We start from the raw sequence: 24,772 nt of genomic DNA on the forward strand, positions 1-24,772 counted from the left end.
TGCATTCTATCATTGGCGACTCCATTAGGAAGGATTCTCTTTGGTCCATTTTTAGGCTGTGTGTTTCATTTTTTACTTAGTGGTCACGCGTATGTTGCGCCGTACTACATTGTAACGGATTTCGGTATGCTCAGGCATGTCATTGCATTGGAAGGAACACTTAACGTGATGGTTCTTTATGATCCATTTTTAAGAAAAAGCGGACGACTTTTTAACATTTTGTCCTATGTATGGAATGTATGAGGCAAGCATAAGATAGAATTTTTCTAAAACTATTGATCTCTCAACGAATACAGTAGATTCGAGCGTAGAAAAGCTTTTAGTTGAAAATTTAAATTCAAATTCAGCCTAAAAGATGCCGTTTTGGCTTGCGAAAATGACTAAAAGCAAGAAAAATTGTTCAGATAAGCAGAATGGAAAATAGAACGGCATCTACTGCGTCATGGGACATGGGAATTTCACAAAAAAGTAAAGAATTTACGAGCCGCTCAATTAACATTGTTTAGCAAATGCGGTTGAGAGACACCAAGTTTTTTTTTCGCGTTGCTTTTTGCACATATTTGCAGACATGTTTTCTGTGTTTATCTCAATGGTCGCTGGAGTTTGTTTTAAATATTTTAAATTCCTTGCCATAAAGGTCGATGACACAAATAAGGTGGCGATGTTGGCTTAGCTCAGCTGTTCTTGTCGTTTCTTGGTGTTTGACTTGCGTAAAATTTTGATGTCAGCAAATGGAAAGGGCTCTATCAGGGCTCAACTTCTCACCCTCTTTTCCGTAGTCAAATTCTAACCTTTCCGGCATCAATCAATTACCAAGTCAACGTTGTACCGCAAGCTCTCAAATTGCTTCCATCGCTCAAGCGTGCATTCAAGCGAGTTGCAGTGCTTCGTATGCCACTCGTTGACAGCGGGATGCAATAATCTATCCACCATCTCTACACTAGCTAGAGGTACTAATGCTTCACCGACGGAGTCACTCAAAGAAAAGCTTCCCACCTTCGGACACTCTTATCGTACAATCAGCCCACTGTTGAAACCATGCGGGTGTGAAATAGTTTTTACATCTTCGCACCAAACGACCAAACGTGCGAGGAAACAAGTTTCGTGCGCGGCATTCCTGGCGCGTGTCACAAGAAACCACAGTTCCAAAGCGCACCAGGGGGCGGACGGATTGCTGGCATCCTCTCCCGTGGACATTTCCAACGGTATAAACCTCACCGCTGGAAAGTGCATCTATCGCTCGATCGATGCTCCGGACGACGATGCTGAAGGGCCAAATTATTGAGGTTATTTGGCGTGTTTGTTGGTGTTTATCTTTTCCTTTTTTTACCGGGTTCGATGAGTTAACAAACGATAACTGCAAACGTGCACGGGATTCGTGTGCAAACCAACGGGCCAGGAATCCGGAACACTAACCAATTCCCCAAAAACGAAAACCAAAATTAAAAACATCACACTGAGCCGAACAGGTTCCGTAACCGTAAAGATGTGTCTGGTACGTCTTGCACCGGGATCTCTCACGCCGGTAATCTTGTATATTGTAGGGTCCATTTTTCAGGTGCTGTGTGGTTTTAGTGAAAGTTTCCAGGAAAAAAGTTCTACTCGGCGACGGTGAGGCATTCGGAAGAAGTTCTCGAACGACATCACAATTCCATAAATCAAGCTAAGGTTTCGATATGATTTGTTGCGCCAATTCAAGGCCGAACAGTTTTACAACCATTCACTCGGGCCAAGTTCCTCAAAAAAACCCCCCTCCAAGGGGAGAACGTTATAGATGAATTTATAATTTTTTACTGTCTTTGGAGCTTCAATAAGGCAATAAAAATTGTGACCGCTAAGCATTCGAATTGCCTGATTGATAACGTTGAGAACGTTGATCATAAATCACCGGGAAAATAAGCCTCAAAAATCAGAAAAATAATATTGTTGAGCTCTGTTTGTCAGAGTTATTTTTAGTCTTCTCTTGATCGTTTTTTAAAAACTATTTTGAATGATCATTTCGACAACAAAGCTCAGCAAAAGTGTTAACAAAAAATGGCGCCTTTCTTCACAAAACGTCACATTCACAAGCATCATTGGCACACCTTCATCCAATGACCAGATTATTGGTTACACCGCCTCTCATTCCCTGGCCAACCAGTTCTAGTCAAGTTTTTTTTTCGATGTTCCAGTTTTTGCTAATAAGTATGCAAACATTTAAACAAACACGATCAAATCGAGTCACCAACCGATCGGTTGACATTTGGAGTGGGTTATTTCACATGCCCGAACGCAATCGATCGTTGCCGATCGCGGTCCGATTGCTTTGTTTGTTTGATTCATTTACAAATCGGTGGCGTGTAGCGTTTGTAAATAATTAAATCGGTAGCACCAGCCACCGTCGAGTAGAACAACCGGCAAGATAAACCGTTAACGAAACAAAGCACGCAATGTGACGATTTAGAAGAGAAAAAGTGGTATTTTTTTCCTCGATTCCTATAATACCATCATACCGGTGTTACACATCATCCACAACAGAAAACTTGAATGTTGGAAACGGTATTGAAAGCACGCCTTTCATGATAGTTCACGCCCGTAACCCCATTTCACAGCCAGGTGAAAATCAGTCACAGTTAGCAAGGGTGTAGAAATTAACATCTTTGGACTTGGGACCGCTCCAAACTATGCTGCCGTATGTTTTGGAAGAGTTCAACGGTTTTGAGCGAGCGCGAGAAATTCCTAGCATTAAACATCACAACAAACAGTCGTTCCAGGCTGGAGTGACTCTGCTTGCAGGTTTATCCTATCTCGAGAGTCTGGAAGATCTTCAGCGAAATGACAACCTACGATACGGCTCTTTAGAAGCATCAGCAATCAGCTTGGGGATGTGTCATTTCTTACCTTCATCTCATCTGACAGAAGCTCACGATCCCCATCCCCAACTCTATCAGATCCAGACACGTACATTCACCCTAATGAGTTTCGCGGAAGCCGATTTGGATGGACCGAAAAAAAAAAACCGAAGATCCACGACGCTTGACAGCCATAATAGCTAGCAGCCAACAGAGGCGGACGCATCATGGCTAGCAGCAAAATCTTGATGATTAGATAATTGAATCGAGTCCCCTCCCCATCGGTGTCACTTAAAATCATCAACAGTGAAATTGATGATACCTTTCACTGCCGACCTGCTGGAAACTATGTGTTCTGCCAATTTGTCAGGACATCCACTATCACTTAGGTTATGGAGCCAGTTGAACGAAATTGCAAAATTAATTAAGAGATTAGAAAATCGGCAAAAGAAATTGCGTATCTCCTTCACCGTACGTTGAACTTGCGCTAAGCGAACCCGCCTAACGGAACTCGCTAATCTATCATTTCCATTCATGGTGTTGGACAATTTATTGGCAAAATATGAAAATATTTTTGCTACAGCCTCAATCCCGGGTTGGATCCTACGATCACAGCGAAAAAAAAAACCTGCGAAATGGAACCTGTTCGGAGACGGAGGCATTCCTTCAGTGTTGATTGGAGGGATCTTTGGGCATTAGTTTAATTTGGTAGTATCGAATATCTTGTATGTGAATGGTGAACGAATCGAACATTTTGAATAGGGCAAAATTGCGAATAAATTTATCCAACCTAGACCACCAACTTTCAAAACATTGACAGTTGTCGATAACTGATGGCAATATTGAAATCATTTTTCCCTCAACATTTCCTATAAAAATGGAACCATAATCCACCAGCTTCCACCATAAACATTTCTTCCAGTGTGCACATCCGATAGTCTGGATGGGCTTTTCGAAGGCCAGATGGGCTTCTGCTTAAATTAGCGCACGGATCAGGTGAGCTTTAATGTAAGACATTTCAGCAAAGCTTTAGGCGGCACCATTTATGTCCCACATTTCTGGGTCGTACGCGAGAAAGGATACTCACTGTAGTCGCTGAGATCATCGTACGTGCCGTTGACGGTTCCGTCGGGCAGCAGCTGTATGTAGCGGTTCTTGATAAACAGCTGGATCTTGCGAGTTGCACCGGTTATGTGCGACAGGTTGGCGGAACGTTCGTTGCGCTCGAGATTCGATTCATTGTTCCGGTGCTGCTGTTGTTGCAGATGATGCTGCTGCTGCTGCTGTTGATGATGATGATGTTGTCGGCCGCCGCCACCACCGCGCCGCCCATGCCACACACCCGTACCATTCAGTGGCTGGCCGGCGGGTGGCAGTTGATGCTGGTGGCGATGAGCATTGCCGGGCAGTGCCTCGCGTCTACTTCGGGACGGTACCGGCGATGGATTCGTGTCATCGAACCTGGCGTGAACACGGACCGGCACGATATCCTGCGATAAGTCGACCGCACCACCCGTCGGTTTCGCCAATTGGGATTTATTTTTATCGATCGGTTCTATTAAATAATCACGCGCGTCGCGGCCGGCTCTATTTTCGCGCGACGGTAAATTTAACTGCACTGCTGCACTCACTTCACTCTGTGTTCGTGCGTTCGGTTCGAGTGTTGGTCGTGGTTGGGTGATTGGGCTGAGGGCACGCAACAAGCGGTAAAATTCACTGACACGCCGGCTCTTCCGGCTCTCCGATTCCGCTGGTTCCTGCTCCTGCTGCTGCCCTTCCTGCTGCCGTTCGCTGCCGAGGCTGATTGGGACGTGATGCCGTTTTGGGGCGATCGTACCCTCCCCGTTCGTCCACGGTTGCAGCGGTACCGGCAAGACGGCAGCGGCTGGATGTGGACGAGCGGGTGGCACAATGTCCCAGGGTGCTCGGGGCGGAACCGTCGGCAACGGTTTCGGCATGGTGGCGCAGCAGGGAGGCCAGACGAGGATCACCAGCAGGAGGGCGCCCAGCAGGGCCAGGGCCCTCCGACGAATCCTGCCACTGAGCATGAACCTTCACCGGCCTCTCGTGGAACGACGTCCACGGGCACCTGCACACACTCACATAGATACGCCTCGCGGCTTCACACAAGCACACGCACGCACGCACAATCACACTCACGATCACTAAGAAATGGCAACGTAAGGATCAAGGGAAGCACACTGACACACACACTTTAACACTTGCACAGTCGCTCTTTGGGAAGAACTGGCCAACCTTCTGGCCGAGTTCTAGATGCACCTGCGAGTTGCACTTTTTACGGCACACTAGAAACGTCCCGTGCGCTGACAGACCGCGTCCCATCATCTTTCGGGCGGCCTTCAACGAGTACACGGGGCGGTACGGCAGCTGCGGTGCGCCTCCGGGACCGGAACGCACGTATGCACGGAATGTTGTCGTACACGCCGCACTGCCTGCGCCCACCTCGTCCACCGTCCGCGCTCCCGGCGGCCGTTGCGTAGCGGGAGTGAATGGTTTCGATCGGACCCAATCCTACGGGCCATAGCACGCCAGCACACGCACCGCCAGCATCCGTTTCGCTAATGCACTAAGCTTATCGGTTCTCCCATTGTTAGTGGTGACGCCCGACAAAGGTGCAAATGAGAGGAAAGCCCTGAAAAGGAGAGAAAAGAAGGAGAGGTGATCATTCAACTAGAGCGACTAGGTAGGAGGGCATTGTGGCAGAAAATCAAATAAACTATGCTAATGGAGACCCCGGCCAGGGTAATCTGCATATTTTCTTCGGTACGAAATGAGCCCTCCAAAAAAAAAGACAGTTGGGATTCCCCGAATTTATTTGGAGAAATGGGCTATCGCACGACGTCCGATCGACCAATCGTGTGGTGAAGCTTAAGATTTTGCAGAAACATCCGGGGTGTGTTTACCGAACGGACGCAAGGACAGCCTCGTAATACTCGTCGACTCGATCACTGTGGGAGTGTGCCAATGCGAGAAAGATGGCCGATGGACAAAGTTTAGTAAATGGTTTAGCAGCAAATTTCTTTACACGCAAATAGCTACGTGGAAAGTGTGAAGAAACACAAATTTAATATGCTAAACAATTCCATAATAACGACCCAGCGAATTCAGGTTGACAGCTGGTTAGGAGGGGGTCCGAAAATTGATTAAAATTCTATCGCCCTTGGAACATCGTCCCAGGCCGATCTTTACAAACGATTACAACTATAATTCAAAACTCTTTCTCCAATAAAATTTTATGCCATTTCTCGATCGGACTAGTTTTCTCGTTTGACGAAGGTTAGAAGTTAGTCGCAAACGGGCTGAAACTGATCTTTCGCTTCTCACCATGTAGGTGTGATTGTATTGAAATTACTGTTTAACATAGGCAAACAAACAGTCAAATTGAAGAATAAAAAAGAAAAAACAACATGCTCAATTCAACGAAAACACATCACCCCAAAATCAACCGTCACGGGACAAATTTCTTGCGATGAACACTTTCACATTGTTCAGCAACAAAAGCGCAGCACACAACACCAGCAGAAGCACGCTGCTTCGAACGAGGCACAATTTAAATTAATCACCCTCGATCGTAATCTACCTGCTGCCCACAGGCGTGATGTAGATAAGTAGCGTAGATCGCCATTTTCATTACCATCCGCGGTAATGGTGGCGCTGTCGTCCGATAATTTAATGCATGCACGTACCGAGACACACAAACACACACACAGATCATCAGCACACTCTCGCTGACGTGAGAATAAGGATCAGATCTTCGTTCAAGGGACCCCAATTTAATGTTGGGCGTACGCCGATCGTTTTTGCTAAAAACAAAAAATCGGCGTGTGTGAAGGATCACGCGATCAAGGGTTGCAAGACGCGCTCGTTATTGAGCAGTGCGCGACGCGCCATTACATCGACCGCGTGTGAGAAAGAGGGCTAGGGGGAGGTCATTGGCACATAAATATACATTTTCATTTATCACCGGCAAAACGCGCAGTGTACGCGGTACGGTTCCGCTCGCGGAATGTCACTCGAATTTTGCGCGTGCACTTACAAACACACACGCATCGACGGCTATCGTTATCAGCTGCGCTCTTGTCAACGGTGTACCTATGGCCTTCTGTTGGCCCATTTGTTGGCCCACTGCCCTTCCCCACCACTTCGGAGACACGGTTCCCTTTATCGACCGTTCGAGAAGATATGGTTCACCTACACAATCCCAATTCCGGGTCTCCCTTGACTGTCAAAGCCACCTGCATGGGCTGATGATCCATCATCGGTAACAGACAGCAACTCGTGCGTGAGATGAAAATGATGAGATTTCTCTACGTAATGTCCCTCTCATTCTCAGTTGATAGGCCATAAACGAATTGACTTCGTAGCAGATTTTTCTTTTAATGCAGGCAATATTCGCTACCACGTTATCTCGAACGCGCCTCAAAAGAGAAAATTATTAAAACACACGTTGGTAAATAGTGAAAAAAAACGTCTGCGACTTAAATTGGGATTGTTTCTCGCTTGCGATCTGCGTCACCTACAACACTTGTTTGTCGAAAGCACAAGACGAGGCTTGTAGACGAAACACTCAACACATTCCTAGTGGTACGTGAAACAAATTCCGCTCTGACAACGCCTCTACTGTGTTTCGGTGGGGAAGCAACTATTCGATTGACTAGGCGTTAATTGACGGTGTTTATGTTTGCCAAACCAAGATTACACAGAAGCAAGTTTATTTTTCGCAATTTATGTATAAAGTAAGACATTCGCGAGTCGTACTTTTCTTAGCGGTAAATCAAGATTTTAGCTAAAGATTTATTAAAAACCCCGATGAGAGTCCACCTTACCTTTTCCACCGGATGTGTGCGAGTATAAAGAAAACCAAAAGCCACGATCGTTTGCAAGCGTAATTGACATTTAAATTCTTGTCAAATGTTCCGAGCAATCGCAAGATGCTTCCTCGCTCGCTACATTTCTTATAAGTCCGATAGGAAGAGACACACATTGGTGCAACGGCAACACTTCTCGCTCGATTGCATAATTGTTGCGAACGGTGTATCGCCGAGTAAAATGGTTCTCTTGTGAGAGGAGTAGAGCATTAACGCAAAATGAGCTGCGAGTAATAATTTGACAGAATTATGTCAACCACAAGTACTGGTAAATTCTACGTTGGGATGGCATGAATAGAATTCTTAGGTGCTATCTTGCTTGTAGATGAACTGTTCAATCAATAACTTGTTAGTTCGAGTTATCCAAGAAAGCTGCTACACATTAACAATGCAATAAATTATGGCGCTTCTCCAAAAAAAAACTTTCACTTAAAATGTATTCTATTAAAGTACACTTAGAAGCATTCTTTTGCCAAAAATTGTACCCAAATGGCAACCAAGCACCGAGAAAGAAAAAGTAAACTGTCAAAGCAAATAAGTTAAAGTTGGTTGTGATATGTTTTCGCCGTGTCCAACTGTTAGGATAGCCACATAGACATTCTCTGTACAAGCATTGTCGAGCGAGCAGTTCGATCTCTGCACGCCATCAGACGTCTTTGGAGTTCTGAAGCGTAAGCAACGAACAAAACGAAGAACACACACATACACAGAAAAAAACACCAGGAAAAGGGAGTTGTCCCAAACACGCAGCGGAAACATCGTTAAGATGGAGATGCGGAAAACATGCCACTGGTGAAATGTAAAAGTGTCTTCATGTCGAGCAAGATGCGTCCTGCGTCCAATATTTCCACCCCTGCTTTATGGTCGACAGAATGCATCACACCGGACCACCAGCCGCCGAATCCCAAACAGGGGGCGCCGCTCTAAAGGAGTGGTTCATTTGCTTTTAAACGTGCAACGGGTAAATTTCTCAACAAAAAAAAAAAAAAGACGAGTGCCAGCAGCACAATAACTACAGCCCAAAAATCTATCATGGACCACCGTACACTTTCAACGGCAAGCATTGGCTCGCGCACAACGAAGTTTATCCAACAAAATTTGGTAAACGAAATCGGTTACTGAGCAGAAATCGGCCGAACAAAAACAAAATCGTCCAACAACAAAAACGTCCTCTTGGACAGCGAAATCGAGAAGAGCCGGGAAGCAATCTGCCAAAAAACTTTTGTCGACATTATTTCCACCCCGGCCAGGATCGGTGTGACCACAGCAGAAAAGGCAACGCATGTCACGCGCACGCCACCGACCTGTTCTACTGGATGTATGGCTTAATAATCCCGTTCCTCGACAAGAGTTGGCGTTCAAGAGCTGCCAGCAAAAAGGGACCGTGGTCGACTCAATTGCATTTAATGCTCCAGAGCACGATGCATCTTCCCTTGCTTTTGTTTTACGGTGCGTGTTAAAATTAGTCGCACCAAGCGTCATGCGAAAAAGGTGGCCCATTTCACGCCCCTAAAGGGAAGAATGTGCGTGCTATGGAAGGTGATCTCACACCTTCGTTTTGGAGATCGTTTTGTCTAAAGAGGAAATTTATGGTGCGAATTTTTGCTTATTGTACTTTAATTGCAAATTTTGCATTTGATTTTTAGTTGCTTCTTGATGGCCGTTCTGAATGGCTGCAGTGAGCGGTGAAGGAAGCCAAACACGGTGCCACACCAAACTCACGTTTCCAGTCACATTTTACCTTTGATTCGCTCGTTTCACTCGTTCCACTGCCGAGATAACGCTGATATGCACGGGGCAATCATATGACCGGTTCACTCGTTTTCGTGGTGCACTTACTTCTGTACGGAACAACTGGAGCGTGTTGGCTTTTTTTTCCCTTTTCCAATTTGTTGGTTTCCAAATTTATTTCACTACTTATATTTTGCTTTCTCACTTTTGTAAACTTCTTGTACGATAATTACATTTCACATCACCGTAACAATTAGATTCAAACACTTATTCATTCGTTTAAAATTCGATCATTTCTTATATCCACCCTCTGTAAAGAAGCATCAGCACACTTATCAGACGCATCACTTATTATTTAATTCTTTTCTTCACGAAACACTTTCCTCGCTTGTTGCACTGCACATTTTGTCATGTTTGATTTTGCTTTCATTTTTCTTTGCCTCTAATTTCACCGCAATTCACCGCTTTCCGCGTTTCCGCTGGCAGTGAATCGTATCACGTGAGTCGATAAGTATGACCGCCCGTACCGCGTTTTGCCCATTTGCACCATGATTGTGCCAAATCTAGTCTAATTCTCACGCAAAGAGCAGCAAGAAGGTGCAAAGAAAGAGTTCCCCATTGCCAACAATGCCAAACTCCACCCCAACGAAAGCAAAACGATAAGCGATAAGATCATGTTGGGGTTTTTTTCTTCATATAATGTTGCCAAATATTGCCACAGTAAGGTGTGACCTACACCAATAAAAGCCACCACTTTTGCTCGATTCATTAAACGTGCAGTAGTAATGGTCCATCGTGTAATACAATGTTTGCCGTCATAGACAAAAGCCAAGTCCACCCTAAATCCCGGTCGCTGTTCATCAATGTCTGTGCTGCAAGAATGCTCAAAACACCTCGCACAAAAAAAAAAACCGTGGCTGAGAAAGCCAAGAAGCCGGCGGAAACCGCAACCGAACCGACACTAATTTCGAAAATATATCCAATCGGTTTTTAATGAGCCAGACCAGTTCGGGCGTGCGCGTACTCTGCTGGGTTGTGCACTCACACACAAACCAGGCCGGTCCGTCGTCTGTCGATCTCGTCTCGAGGCGCGCAGATCGCGAAAAAGTGAATTTTGCGCGAAAACGGTAGGCCTCTCTATTTTTGCTATGTTTTTTCCCCCCTCCTAGCTAGGTACGGTCGCGATAAAAAGGGGTGACCACGGACGCGGAAACCTGTGCAACAGTGTCCGTACTTGTCTAGGCCGTGCCAAACCACCGTGCGCGTGTATGTGAGAGAGCAAAGCAGAAGAGAGGCCCCAGCAGAATCATCTGTTTTACATAACAAACTTGTGGCCGCACGATGGGAGGCTGTAATTTTTGCACCACTTTCGGACCAGCACGCGGATTTTGGCCATCTGCATGGTGATCGTGTTTTTCCGGTTTACACTTTTCGAGGTCACTGTGGCCACTAAAACCTTCCCGAAACGATGCCGGAATCTGGAAGATTCGCACTTTTTTTTTAGTATTTCCCGCAAATCCCTTTCACTCCCATCTTTCGCTCACGATGGGTCCCATCCGTCCAAAGCAGATGAACTATTGAAAACGATCGTCCGGTAGCGATAGTTTGACCTCGATCCGACGCACACGATTTGGTCCGTTTTTTATTCCACCCGGTTCATTCACAGTTCTCTGCCACAGAACTCACCTTGGACACGAAACGTGAGAAGATCAAAGAAGAGGCAGGAAAAAGCACGAGGAAATTAATTTCGCATCGATCGCGATCGGATCACGTATTATTACAACCACGATTTGCCTACTTCAATCAGGGAAGCCATGCGGTCAGGCTGGTTGCAACCACTAATTAATTCACCGTCCACAATTAACCAGCCAGCACGGTGTAATTCAAACATTAAGCAAACTTTTCACTTCACTCACAACCATTTTCTCCACTCCACTGTCTAAACCACCACGGTCAAGCAATCTTTCGCGATCGCACACACCTTCCCCTTCGTACGGTTCTGAGCAACGTTCCACAGCACTGTTGACCGCACCGTGGGAATGAATAGCCTGGGACGGTGTGTACCAGCCGGGTGATAAACTTATCTTTTGTGCAATGCCAAAACAAAAAAAAACTCATATTAAATCAAAACCCCCAAAATCAGCACACCTTTCTGCGGCAGCCTGCCGAAACTGGCGAGTGGAAAAGTTGTCGCGAGAACACTGAAACTGATGAAACTGGCCGGACAACGCTAAAGGCTGATCGCGCCGACCGAGATGAAGCAGTGCCGGTTGTTGTTCGAAAACTGTTCCGCGGCACGGCCAACCGCACGCTCGCATCCAGCTCGGTTGATGTTGTCGAGTGTAGTAATTCGGACGTTCACGACTTTCGTTGAATGGAGTGAATGGCGCGAATGGGAAGGAACGGATTCATTCGGATGGTAACCGGCAGCCGAACGAACGAAGCCGAAGATTACACGAACCAGAGTGCTTAGGCAGCGCTCTACTCTTGCTGGGGCAGCTTGTGAACGGATGATTATTCCGAATGAGTAATATTTAAGAAAAACCGTAGTAAAACCACGCCAATGGTTTATTTAATGGTATATAATCAATTGAAATTTTCATTATTTTTTCAGTTTTAAACAAATTATTGAACACATTTGAACAGTAAAACACTTTAAACCATTTGAACATATTAAGGCTTTAAATGTTTCAGAATTTTTCTTTAATCAATACTAATCAAAAGCTGTAAAAATCGTAACGTTTTGCTTTTTCTATAGAGTGATCCATGATAGCGCAAAAAGAAATTTATTTTAAGTCATAATTATACTGTTTGTGTAATAACATCCTAACTATCCTGCCAATCTATGTCCAACGTTCGAACCCACAGTGCATAATTTGCCCTTCCTAACAGAGCTCACGTATCTTCTTCTTGACTTAACGACCTTCTAGGTCACGCCGGTCATCAAATTACTTACTAGACTCTCCGATACCACGTAGTTGGATAGTCAGTCCTCACTACGGGAGGACGGTCCGGATGGGATTTGAACCCCGGCCCTGCCGTTTGAAGACCGGCGCCGCTATCACATTTTCCACCGGGCCGCCCTAACGCTCACGTGTTTATGAGTTCATTCACAGCTTCTCACCACCATTCTCATCGCTTTGATGAGTATGATTTGTGATGTTAAAGCTGAAGGACAGAGAAGAAAACGATATTCTTGACGGTTTTCTTCTGATCTGTTTCACTATCATTGGTATGATATAAATTTTTTTTTTTTTAATAGTATTGCTTGTTTTATCTGTGGAAATTTATAACGTTATTCATCGTAGACTTCGTAAAATAGATCTAAAATCCTAGATACCGTTTTTCTACAGAGAATTGCTGTAAAACAGATATTTTTCATTTGTTCATAGAAAATGTGAATCTCTGAAACTACATTTGTCTCACACGAGAATCGTTTAATGAAATCAAGACATTTTTAACACATTTTTTTTTAAGTACACTAAAACAAAATTTTAATTCACTATTATCCCACCAATCTTTGACTCGGGGTCAGAGAAGAATCTAGCATATTCTCTTGCAATCAACATTTTGTTAACTTCTTTTTATCATTGCCAGCTGACCTGTCTAACATCAAGTCAGCACCCAAAATTAAAAACTAGATAAAATGAATTGTACTGCGACTGGTCGTTGTTAGCTAATAATGGTTTCTGAAGACGGCCAGCCGCACACATCCTGCCCGGTCGAACGTTCTTGGTGCAGTAACCTGGCCGTCTACAACTTTCGTTGAATGGCACACATGGAATGAATGTATACGCAAGTTCATTTCATCGGCTTTGTGGATTGCACCCGAACGCTACCCGAAGGTTTCACGACCGCCATGCTTAGGCCGTGCTCTGCTGAATGTTGCAAATACGAGGCGTAGCCATGTTTCTAGCATTATGAAGTTGTTCAATGTTATTTAAAGGGTATTTTTACCATTTCACTGTCATAACAATAAATCGATGGTCATCAGTAAACAGTAACATTGAAAAATGTGTTTTTATCAGTAAATAATAAGTGAATCATGGAAATAGATTTGGAATTTTTATTAACTTAAGCAATTGAATCTAAAAAATTAATTTAAAATAAGTCGTTGTTAAAAATTATCGTTGTTAAAAATATATTAAAACCCTTGTAAAATAACAATCGTGCGCGGCTTTAAAAACTATCATAACACTAAGCTCTTTTAGAATAAATCATTCATATCACATCTTAATTTCTTGCATAATTCAACATGTCCCAAAACAAAACATAAATTCTATAACAATTTCATGCACAAAAATTACAACAAAGCCCCTCATTCTTCTTTCTAAATTCAGTTTACATAAGATAACTATTGCACCAGTCATTCTCGGCATTGTCGTTGCCTTTCCTACTCTTGCCTACCTTGCCAGCATGCGTATGACTAAGAATTGCATGCCCAGAAACAACTCATCACGCCTTGGTCCCGGCGTAAGCTTCAAAACAAAAACAGTCCACCAAAACATTGCGGAAAACCTACAAACACGACCTTCAACCACCGCATACCGGGCACGAGTCTCAGCTGGTATGCCGTTGGTGGGCAGTTTGTTTGCAAACAACTGCTTTGGCCTTACCCGAAGGCTAGAAGGTCCAGATTCCTCCTTACTCAGCTCCAACTGTCTGTTGTTGTGACCTTTGGCAAGTGTAACAGTCGCCCTAGCATCGAGCCGGATACTTAAAAGGTACTCTGCGACAGGATTGAAGCATCAGTTGCGAATGTGCCAATAAAGAAGCGGCACCAAAGTGTAGTGTAGTTGAGTCGTGTGAGTTGAGTGGAGTTAAGGGTGTGAGGGCACCAAGTGAACAATCCTGTTTCTGGGCACATTGTGAGAGTGTTGAACAAATAGGAACACAAAATGGTTAGTGAATGTTTTTGGCGATGTAAACCGTTCCTCATTGTACTCAATTGTTATGGTATTTTTTCTTCAAAACATAGTTGTTCATCAACCGCTGGTTTCTGTCACTTGTTGTGGCACTAGTTGTGCTAGATAGCGGAGCACAAGCTTACCGTTACTACAAACGAATGGGCAATCGGTTTCGGCCAGTAATAATGAGACCGATGCCGGTAGGCCGATTTGGATTTGTGCGAGCAGAAAACCCCAACGCTGACGGGGCGATGGACGCAAAGTCGGGTGAAGAAAGTTCCGAACCTGCCCCACTACCACCACAACCAGCACCACAAGCACCTGCTATGGATGACATGCCAATGCACGAAATGCACGCACCACAGATGCGTGAAATGATCCACGATAGTCCACATCCGGTCGAGATCGATATGGGTCCGGGTATGCAGGCACGCGTCATGGGCTTTGAGGGGGAGCTGGACGAAGGCAACTTTGGCCGAGCGGCAGGAGAGGATGAAGAGGAAAATGAAGGAGAGGAAGGTGGCCAGTTCCGACACTTTAAGCATAAGCACAAGAAGCATAAGTATGTGATCCACACGCATCACCATTACCATCACAAGAAGGGCGGACACGAAGGATACGGCCATCATGGATACGGTCATGGGAAACATGGCGGATACGGTCATCACGGTGGTCATGGTGGTGGACACGGGTATGGGCACGATGACGGGGGCGAAGGCGATGATTATGAGCCCACGTACGGGCACCACGGTCGTTATCGGCGATCGTCGATGAGTGAATCGTCCCCAGCGGACGAACTGGCCCCGGATACTCCCCAGGTTAGTGCTGCCACTACAGCTGATGTGGTCGAGGCGCGCTGTTTCATAGTCAACTTCCCAATTAACAGGCGCCGGTTTTTAGGCTTTAGATCGTACTGCGCTCCCGACACATTCATCCCCGGACCATCCCATCCCGCTAGCGGCTGGCCCCACGACGATGGTAGATCCTGGAGCACCCGGAACCGTGTACCGACAATCCGTAAGCCGGCGACAGTTAGTGCGAAGCAAGAACGAGCGACTGGCAAAGATTGGGCGTGATCGAGCACAGCGAGCAAACAGGTACGCAGACTCACAAGAACACGATTCCGACGGGCCCTGTCCGGCGGAGTACGTGGAAGAGGTTGGGGATGTAGTAGGGAGTGCACAGGATGGGAGGGAAGCTCCAATGGTAGCATCCAACAAGCGACCCATCAGACCATTTCAAACCTTTATAACCCGTATGTTTAAGCGTCCGAGGAAACAGGAATCGATCGTAACGGCCGACGCTCGGAAGCCAGCCGATCCTAAAACCGTAGCGTTGCGTGCCGAGATAGAGAAAGCCATTGAAAACCAAAAGTCCAAACCGGAACCCAAAGTTGGCCCCGAGTTGAATAAATATCTTCGCACAAAAGAACAGGCGATCGTTGGTGGACCGAAAGCCACCAGCGTTCCCGAAACATCCGTCGGCAACTCGACTACGGCATGTGTCGGACCACTGCCCGGCACGTTTCTTCCCGAGCTGGGCACGATCGTCAGTGTCCGGTTTGTGGATGAAACGGGTCGGGAACGGACGGTACCGTTCGAATTGACCTCGCGAAAACTGCCCATGAATGGAACTACGTGCGATCAAGCCATTCCACTCAATTATAACTTTTTTTACTTTCATTGCCTTACACCTGGCGGTACACCCGCGACTAACGGCGATAGGTTACGATCGATGGCAAAGCGTATGATTGAAGGGCTGGAGGGTGGGCGTACGGGTCAGACGACGGGAGAGGGCGTGAGTGTGGCAACGGGTGAAGGATCCGTACCGCAGCGTTGGCTTCATAAGCGGCGGACGAAATCGGAATGGCGTCGGAGGGATGCGAATGCCGGTCGGCGTCGTAGACCGATGCCGATGGAAAAAGTGATCGAGAGAAGAACACCGGAGGATGTACCTTTCGAGGTTCCGACTACTGTGATCACTCCGGCAGTGCCAGCAGTAGAGACGGAAACGGAAGAGAAGGAAATGGAAAAGGAGAAAAAGGAGGATGTGGAATGTGACGATCAGATCTGCTCGAATTTCTACGTGGATGAACGCAAAATCACTACTACTTCCACAACTCCTCGCGAACCAGAGTATCGACTGGAGGATGAATTTGAGCCAAAGCTAGCCCCGTTTGGTAATGAAATCGACCAGGCAGTAAATGAAGAAGCTTCACTGGCCACTTTTATTGCCAGACCACGCGAAGAACCAAAAAGCCACAGGAACTCCCTCTGGAGAGGTCTCTCGAAGCGACTTAGTGCGTTCCGTGAGAGACAGGCTGATAGGGGCGCACGTAGAAAAAGCATTAACCCACCGGAACAGCAAAGTACAACGACTGTTGACCCGGTAGTGGATGACGATGAGTACGATTCGAACGAAATAGTTGAGTACTACCAGCAGCAGGATGTGGGCCGGGTCCTGTACCGGATGGCTAATGGACGACTTCTCGAGGAACCACAGCGGCTTCATCTGCGCCGCAGCGCCGAAGGTGATGAAGAAGGTGACCCTAACTCGCTACGCAGTCGACGCCTCAACCGACTGTCCAATCGCTTGAATCGAAGACGTAAGCCTGCCAAGAGTAATGCAGCCTCAGATCCTCAGCCCGCGGAAGGTACCATCGACAAATCGAGAACTCCCATGATCAATATCGGAACGTTCCGTTTGACGGATCCAAAGTACGAAGGTGCTGCTTCCGCTCCTGCGCCAGCTGCTGCCACAGGGTTGGAAAATATTGGAGCTGCCCGTTCCGCGAGTGGTTACGTTTCAGCGGACATGGACAACTACATCATGCAGAAGGTGCGTGAGTACTGTAGCACGTCCTGTGCGGCGGGGAAATCTCATCCGCCTCCGGTTATCATTATGCCTTCGGCCGTTGCACCGGCATCGGCCTCCAATAACGAACCGATCGTCGGCAGTAGCAAACAGCTGATCGTGCAACCACCGTCTACGTATGAAGCAGCCACGGTTGCACCGGCCACCGCCCGTACGTCTGCCCCGAACACGCCTGCCTGCCCCACCAAGATCGTTAAATGCATCCCGAAAGCGATGGCCGGCAGTGGTAAGCGATCCCGCAAAACTGACTCATCCGGAAAGTCATCGTCATCAAACAATCCAGCGGATGAGAAAGAATCCAACCCGCTAGTATCGCTGGCAAGAGGAAGTATGACACCGTTTCGCCGTGTGTAACGGAGTTCCCTTGCGGGTTGAGGCTCTGTGCGTGTGTTCTAACAATGTTCCTAAATCCTTTTTCAGTGCGTCACTATCGTTTCAATCCGTTTAGACGATTTTTTGGACCGTTCTCTAGGCTGTAGTAGACGCGAGGTAGACATCCGAGCCCAATCGCCACCTCAAGCTTCCACTCTCACCCTCCCTCCCGTCGTTGTTCGTGTGACCGGTGACGTTCCTCCTTACAGCAACAACCAAACCCAGCATCGCGCGTAGCGTTAGATTAAGAGCTCCATTTGGTGTGCATCACCGGGGGATGAATGAATGTGTTCTGTGCCTCTCGAATTAATGCTAGAATAAATTTTACCGATGTCGTCCGGGTCCTGGCTTCGGTTGGGTCCTGGGATGACTGAAGTTCCATGTTATACCAACAAAACTAATGATTTGTTTTTCTTTCTTTCTTTCTCTCCCTCTCTCTCTCTCTCTTCTCTTCCTCATACTCCATCGACCCGATGATGACTGATGCCCTTCTGTTCGCTCGTCCCACCCGTTTTGTGTCCACTCTCATTGCATCGTGATCCCACACCCTTCGCCCTTATCCCAGTCCGAACGAATCAAATGTCCGCGCGGTGCGCAACTTGATCTTCGATCGTAACAATCCACGCATGATGGAACCGTTCGGTGGAATGAAACCGTCCGGCAATTCGATCGATCGTCGCCGACAGCGGCAGGAATTGCGACGCCGTCAGCAAAACACACCCCAAACACGTCCATTCGATGCATTCAAAAATGCGATCTATTCCATCCGCCAAAAGGTCATGTTGACCACAACTACGCCCGTTCCAACAACCGTCGCCAGAAGGCGACCGGGGGCGGGACGTTCGCGGCGTATCAAGGCTGGACGCTCTTCTCCTGATAACGTGGGCGCCCCATTGACTCCTACTTCTGCACCACCGCCACCCCCACCTCCTCCAGCACCGATCAACTGTGCCGAGTGTCGTCGACTGTGCAACGGTCGGGGACGTGCAAGAGCACGCCCGTTAAGCGCGCTTCGCCGGTCAGGAGGTGACACGATGGTGGCTAGCGCTGCACCAGCGGAAGAAGGTATAGTGGCCAGCCCAGCAGCAGCTGCCGGTGCACCGTTGGGAAACGTGTGGTACAATTTGTTCGACATGTTCAACCAGCCCGAAGGTATGGTCGCCAGCGCCGGGCCGGATGGTGAAGGACCGAACTTTATGAAAACCCTTGCCGGGTTCTTTGCCCTCCCCGGTGATGACAGTATGGTTTCGTCAACGAAGGATGGAGACGGACAGGGCTGGAACATTTGGAACATGTTTGGATGGCCGGCGGAAGAAACAGAAAGCGTCGGTGCGGCTAGACTGTATGCGGGCGACGATCTGCCCTACTGTGAAGACATTAAAGGATAATTTGGGATGGGTATGTTAAGTGGAGGATGAATGTTATATGTACAAGTTGTTACTTTAATATAGTAAATTGTTTAAAGAAAACTTTTGTTTTTTTACTGCCTTTTGATCAGAGATCAAAGACATTAAGAGTCAAAATGATACACATGCTCGTTGATCAAATGATCTCTTACAACGATCTTCTGATCGATCGAAGCCGAAATTTTTGCATTACATTATCAGATCATTTGCAACATATATTGCCAAAACAAGCTCAAGAATCTACGTTGGACATTTTTGGCTTAGCTTGGAACGATCCTACATCATGGGCAGATAAGGCGATTCTGGATGGTTAAAATGGACATTGTAATAAACACAAGTCTCAGCCGCTTTAGCTTACATCTGATCTTACCACATTTTAGAGATTACTGTACGAAATCGTTTTCTTCTTCTTCTTGGCTTGATGAACTACTAGGTCATGACTAGGACTAGGACTAGGACAGACCTTCTTTTGAGGATCCTCTTCAATAATCGGTATTATATCCAGGTATAATGGCAGAGGCAGGGTGACCTAGACGGTCGTTAAGCCAAGAAAAGATAGATAAAGAGAGGGAAAGAGAGAGAGGGAAAGAGAGAGAGAGAGAGAGAGAGAGAGAGAGAAAGAGATCCATATTATGATTTGTGAAGCTAAAGTATCCTGTTTTATACCTTAGACTTGTGATATCGATGATTTTTTGTATTAAAATTGATGACCTTCAAAATCGGTCTGTTAATTAATCTCTGGCACTAGATAATCTAGATTGATAACTTTTTAGAAAGGTTTGTTTGAGATTATCATTAATAGCATGTTTCCGCTAGCGTTTTTTTGTTTCAAAATTATTTATTCGACGGCACAATTTCTGTAATTGTTCAAAAACATAAGTAAATAAAATACAATTAAAAAATAAGAAATTAAAAACAATAACTTTTATTACTAACTTCTACCCAATATGTACAGCATCAAGAAACACAGCAATCTTTACTAAATAAACCCACAGTACTTCAACAGTTTGCGCATCTTAAGCGGTAACATCCTCCGACCGGAAGCCTGCAGCTGCTGCGGCAGATAGATCAATCCCTGACAAACGTTCTTTGTAGGCATTCGCGCATGGCTTTGATGTCTCCAGTTCCGATGGTTCTGCTCTACGCCCGGTGGGAAGAAATTCTTCCTTGCCTTCGGCAGTCCTGGACGACCAGCAGCAGCCGGCCCAACGGAAGCAGCTACTGTGGAATGTTTGTTCGATGGCAGGACCCCCGGATTGGCCTCGTACACGTCGTGGAATGGATAGCGCGAAAAGGACACCATCAATGGGTAGAACGCACGGTCCGATTTGTAGTCAAGCGCAGGCCACCGTGCAATGGCGTTACAGGATACAGTGGCTTCTGTCCAAAACACTTTCCCAGGAGCTGCCAAACTCACCACGATCGCTAGTAATCGCAACAATGCTTTCAACTGTTTTGGCGCGCGATAATTAGACCAGCTGGACGCGAACATTGTGACACTTCTCTATCGCTGCCGACTTCCGCTAATCGGATAGTCTAAGCGCCGCCCGTTCGTTCGTCTAGTCACTTTTCCTTCGCACAACTCTAAGCACAACACGACGGCACACGGCGAAATCGGAAGTGAAATGTGGCTGAAGGTGGCTCGAGTTAGTCCACCTTACCCGCGGCTGGACATTGACATTGAGCTAGGGCAGGTCAGGTAAAACTGCATGTCTGGTGGTTTACTACAGCGCAGCACGTTTTATTGACTGTTTGCCGTCTAGCGCGGGAAGTGTGTGTGTGTGGAAGTACAGTTGAGGTTTTTTTGTTTTTAGTTATTTACATGTACGGGCATCAAAGTTTCTAAAAATAAAATTATATTAAAGTGGTACCACACGTTCCGAAATTTATTTCAACGCTCATCCGTGTGACGAGCGGCACCATTGAAGCGTGTTGCAATAAGAAATAAAAATGTATCGTTTATTTTGATTAATGAATGGATGAAACTGTCGTTTAATTATGCTTTTGAAAAATAATCTTTAAAAATATGCAATAATATCATTATTACAAACAAAACGTAACAAAATTTCCATATCTTGGAGGTTTCAAGCTCTGTTTGAGTTGTTACCCTGAAACAAGGGCTAACTCGCCACATGCATGGTATCAATAAATTCGGAAACCCATAAACACGGCTGGCATTTACAAGAATGTTAGACCCTAATGTTAGACACTAATATTATGTGCATTTAAGTAACTCCTTAAAACAGTATGAATTCACTGGTTTAAAAACAATTCGCCGTAGCAATACGGCCAGGCCGGCCTTCAGGAAATAAAAACAATCGATTCCCCGTAAACTGTTGTGCGACATACCAATCGTTTCTTCAATTTTAATTTTATTTCTTATATGTAAATTTGTCTGCTACTTACAACAAAAACAAGTTAGCAAAAATCAACGAAAAAGCAAGCAACTGTTTTCTAGAATCATTTGAATTTAGCGATCCAACGAAATGTATAGTAGCGCCATCTATTGGGTTTTCCAAGACACAAACCAACCACAAAGAAAAATTCAAATTTGGTTCGAAATTGTTGAAACATCCATTCGGAAGCGGTGCAAGCTATCGAAAGGTGCTCTTTTACTTATGGTAAATTGTTTTTAAATAATATTGCACAATTTCAATGGCATTTACACAATTTGTCAACATTTATATTAGGCTCTTGCCTATTTTTTAACCTTTCAATGCAGCCTTCGAAGGATTATCCTGCCAACAGATTGGCACCCTGGTCATATCGTAAGGACGGAACCTGCCAAAGCACCATTAATGAGATAATAGGAAAACAAACCAAAACCTCGTTACACAATCAACTTTATTAACTCCTCCTTTTGTCATGGTATTTCATTTCCTTAAACTCTACAAACTTTAACATCTTTTCTTCAACCAAACAAACTAAAGAATTCGCGATTAATTTTTCGTACATCGGTCGCAACGTCCGCTACCGGTGCTGCCGCCGTTCCTGCGACCTGTGTTATAAAGTTCGCTATGACTCCCATCATCATTTGGAAACCTTCGCCCGGTTTCCAGTTGGTAGCCTGAAACGAATTTCATCAAACAGGTTTAGAAGAGTGCATTCACTTGAAAATCGAAATCATCGCACTTACCACAGTATCGATTGCATCGTTCAGATTGAACACTACGGTCGGACGATTGCCACTGGTACCTTCCGTTCCTCCAACACCTTCATCACCCTGTACCTGGTCCGCTGACGATACCCAATCGAACAGACCACCCTGTCCGAAAAATCCAAGCGGTCCACCGTGTGGTCGGTGCGGTTTGAATGGTTTGTGTGGGAAGCCACCACCACCGAACGATATACCCTGGCAAGGATATCCACCAACGGCGTCATAGAAGTGGTTGTTAAACACAGCTCCACCAGTGCCGGTGTCGGACTGATAGTCAACACCACTACTACCACCACCACCATAGTTATTGTTTGGCGCGTAGTAGTTTACATCCGCCAAGACAAGGTTCAGATGCGGCAGCAGAGTTTTTGGATCGACTGGATTACCCTGCAGATCACGACCGTACTTGAGCTTGTGGAACAAACTGTAAGGAATGCAGGGCTGACCCGGTTTTCGTCGTTTCAACTTGAACTTGTGTCTGTTTTCCCCAAACAACGACGTTAGTCCACCGGCCAATCCTCCAAATTTGTCGTTAAAGTCATAAAACAGATTGTTCACCGTGTTGGAACCACCTCCTCCACCGTAACTTCCGGCGGGAGGTTTGTATATCGGTGCTGACACCGGACCGGGCACCGGTTTATCGGGTTGCTCCTCTTCCTCCCCGACATCCTCTCCATCGTCATAATCGATGGCCGGCTCAGCCTGGATCGGTTCGTCATTTTTCGTCGGTGGCAAACGATTGTAGGCCGCATTGGGACGATCCGATCGCGTTGTGTAGCGTGGTGGAGGTGGTGTAATCGATCCTGGGCGATCGAGAAACGGACCTGCCGTCGGTCTTACACCAGGTGGATCGGGATCATTTTCGTGCACCTGATAACGGCTGTATATGTCGGGGAATTGGTTTTTGCTAGACGATCCATCATTTCCACGAATGCTTCGCCCTTCGAACGCTTCCTGGCGTCGTTGTGCGCTGGATGTGCTGGAAGAGGAAGCACTTCTACTGCCGTCGGGAAAGGAAAATGGTATGGAGGTAGAGAGATGCACGAAGCAACCGAACACAATCAGTCTGGATAACTGGAATGATAAAACACAAATTCGAGCATTTCAAAAAAAATAATTGAATCGGATCACATGATTTTATGAAAAAAATGCAAATAGAAATATTTCCACTATTTGTTTGTTGAAAAGATTGATCTAACTCATACACGATCTTAAGCTATATACGAGGCAGTTGAATGACGTCGTGATATGATGTTTGGTCTGTTGTAACATCAATGTATCAAGAATCAAATCTCTTCCGGACCGGCGACTACGTCCACTAAGTATATTATTGTCTCTACAGTACATAGTTAATGATATAATCCTCGGGATTTCTTGATTTACACTCATGGTTTTCCAACGAACGAGTCTTCCGGTATCACTGTTGGATCGCCACGATCCTAACGTTGAAGGTACGCGACGTCACTCATCCTTGTTGGCAATTTTATTTTCGATCAGGATCTCTTGTGCTCCCAATTCGCAAACAGCAAAATTATAGGATAACGCATAATACTGAATTAAATTGCACCCTTTACATTCTGATGCGAAAAGTAAAGTTTCAGGCCTTTTGACACCATTTTCTTTATTGTATCCTTCGAACACTGGAACATGTCGTACATAATAACGGTCTCTTAGCCTTGATAAGGCTTTTAGTTTAAACTAAAATAACAACATTTCCACATCACTATTTCAACACACAATAGCTGACAAAATACCCGTAACATTCAATTAGCACTCAAGTCACTTTTTTCTTTCTTTATAGTAAATTAATTTCACTAACCATGAAATGAAGTTCCATCTTGCTGCACATTTATCGTTGGATTCGATCAAGTTCGAATCATTGTAACGTTCACTGGCCTAACAGCACTTTTAAAAAATCCCCAAAGCCTACTTTGATTCCAACTATCGTTCCGCGTTTCTATGGCAATCCGCGATCGTTGCGTGCCGTTCAACACGCAATATAAAACTGTCTTCTACAGATCACTCCTTAGCCTTAAAGACCGTTGAAAGATGACCGTCCCGCAGCTTGGCCACTCGGATTTACAAGAGCAACAGAGAACGGCCGATCGCAGGATGATAGAAAGTGAAAGAAATGGGACATCGTTGAATTTTCCCACCCCGTTCCCAGAGAAACAACTTCCCACTGGGTTCATTCATACGCGCCAAATGTGTGCCAAAGTCTCCCCATTCAACCGAACCGTGGAGTCAAGCAATTGTTTACACTTTTTCGACTCTACCCCAAACCGTACGTTTCCTCCTCTTATAATGCGCCAAGCATTGCGGGTGGTTTGCAAATTTTTGTTCAAAATGAATACGAATCTCAAAATAAAGTTCCTATCATCGCGGGGAGTATCAGACAGCCGGACAAAGGTGGAGCAAGCTTCCCTACAAAGCTCGGTTGCTCGGCTGGTCTGTTGAACGATCGGCTGACTTTAACGCGATGAAGTAATAGCTCAAGTTCCCGCCATACAAAGCAGATTTCATAATCGTTTGCCAAAACCGAGTGCGTACCGAGAGAAAGGCAGATGTGCGGAGGCGTAGTGGCGCCGAAAGCCAAACACTGCCA

General features: G+C 45.8%; 6 protein-coding genes across 6 annotated transcripts in view; 3 read left to right on the forward strand and 3 right to left on the reverse strand.

Moving 5' to 3' along the window:
* The window catches only part of LOC126557121 (uncharacterized), a 43,424-nt gene extending 38,443 nt beyond the window's left edge, over nt 1-4,981 (reverse strand). Inside the window, exon 1 of the mRNA XM_050212786.1 lies at nt 3,919-4,981. Within this exon, the coding sequence (XP_050068743.1) occupies nt 3,919-4,879 (961 nt within the window). The 5' untranslated portion in view covers nt 4,880-4,981. The remainder of the gene's footprint in view (nt 1-3,918) is intronic.
* Nucleotides 1-24,772, forward strand: part of LOC126559023 (glutathione S-transferase 1) — a 435,657-nt gene that overhangs the window by 315,470 nt on the left and 95,415 nt on the right. The window lies entirely within an intron of this gene.
* Nucleotides 1-24,772, forward strand: part of LOC126557342 (endoplasmic reticulum chaperone BiP) — a 205,185-nt gene that overhangs the window by 25,783 nt on the left and 154,630 nt on the right. The gene's annotated exons all lie outside the window — the stretch shown is intronic.
* Nucleotides 13,868-17,711, forward strand: LOC126565671 (uncharacterized). The gene is made up of 5 exons (XM_050222874.1): nt 13,868-13,924; nt 14,430-15,176; nt 15,259-15,455; nt 16,083-17,578; nt 17,653-17,711. Exons 1-5 carry the CDS (start codon nt 13,868-13,870, stop codon nt 17,709-17,711), a joined length of 2,556 nt encoding a protein of 851 aa, XP_050078831.1.
* Nucleotides 19,990-20,502, reverse strand: LOC126565682 (uncharacterized). Its single transcript, XM_050222886.1, has one exon. The coding sequence runs from the start codon at nt 20,500-20,502 to the stop codon at nt 19,990-19,992; it is 513 nt and encodes a 170-aa protein (XP_050078843.1).
* On the reverse strand, nt 21,907-24,004 carry LOC126558180 (uncharacterized). Its single transcript, XM_050214146.1, has 3 exons — nt 23,987-24,004; nt 22,147-23,241; nt 21,907-22,077 (listed from the first exon to the last, which is right to left on the reverse strand). Exons 1-3 carry the CDS (start codon nt 24,002-24,004, stop codon nt 21,922-21,924), a joined length of 1,269 nt encoding a protein of 422 aa, XP_050070103.1. The 3' UTR covers nt 21,907-21,921.

This window comes from Anopheles maculipalpis, chromosome 2RL, assembly GCF_943734695.1.
Source record: "Anopheles maculipalpis chromosome 2RL, idAnoMacuDA_375_x, whole genome shotgun sequence".
Classification (NCBI taxonomy): Eukaryota; Metazoa; Arthropoda; class Insecta; order Diptera; family Culicidae; genus Anopheles; species Anopheles maculipalpis.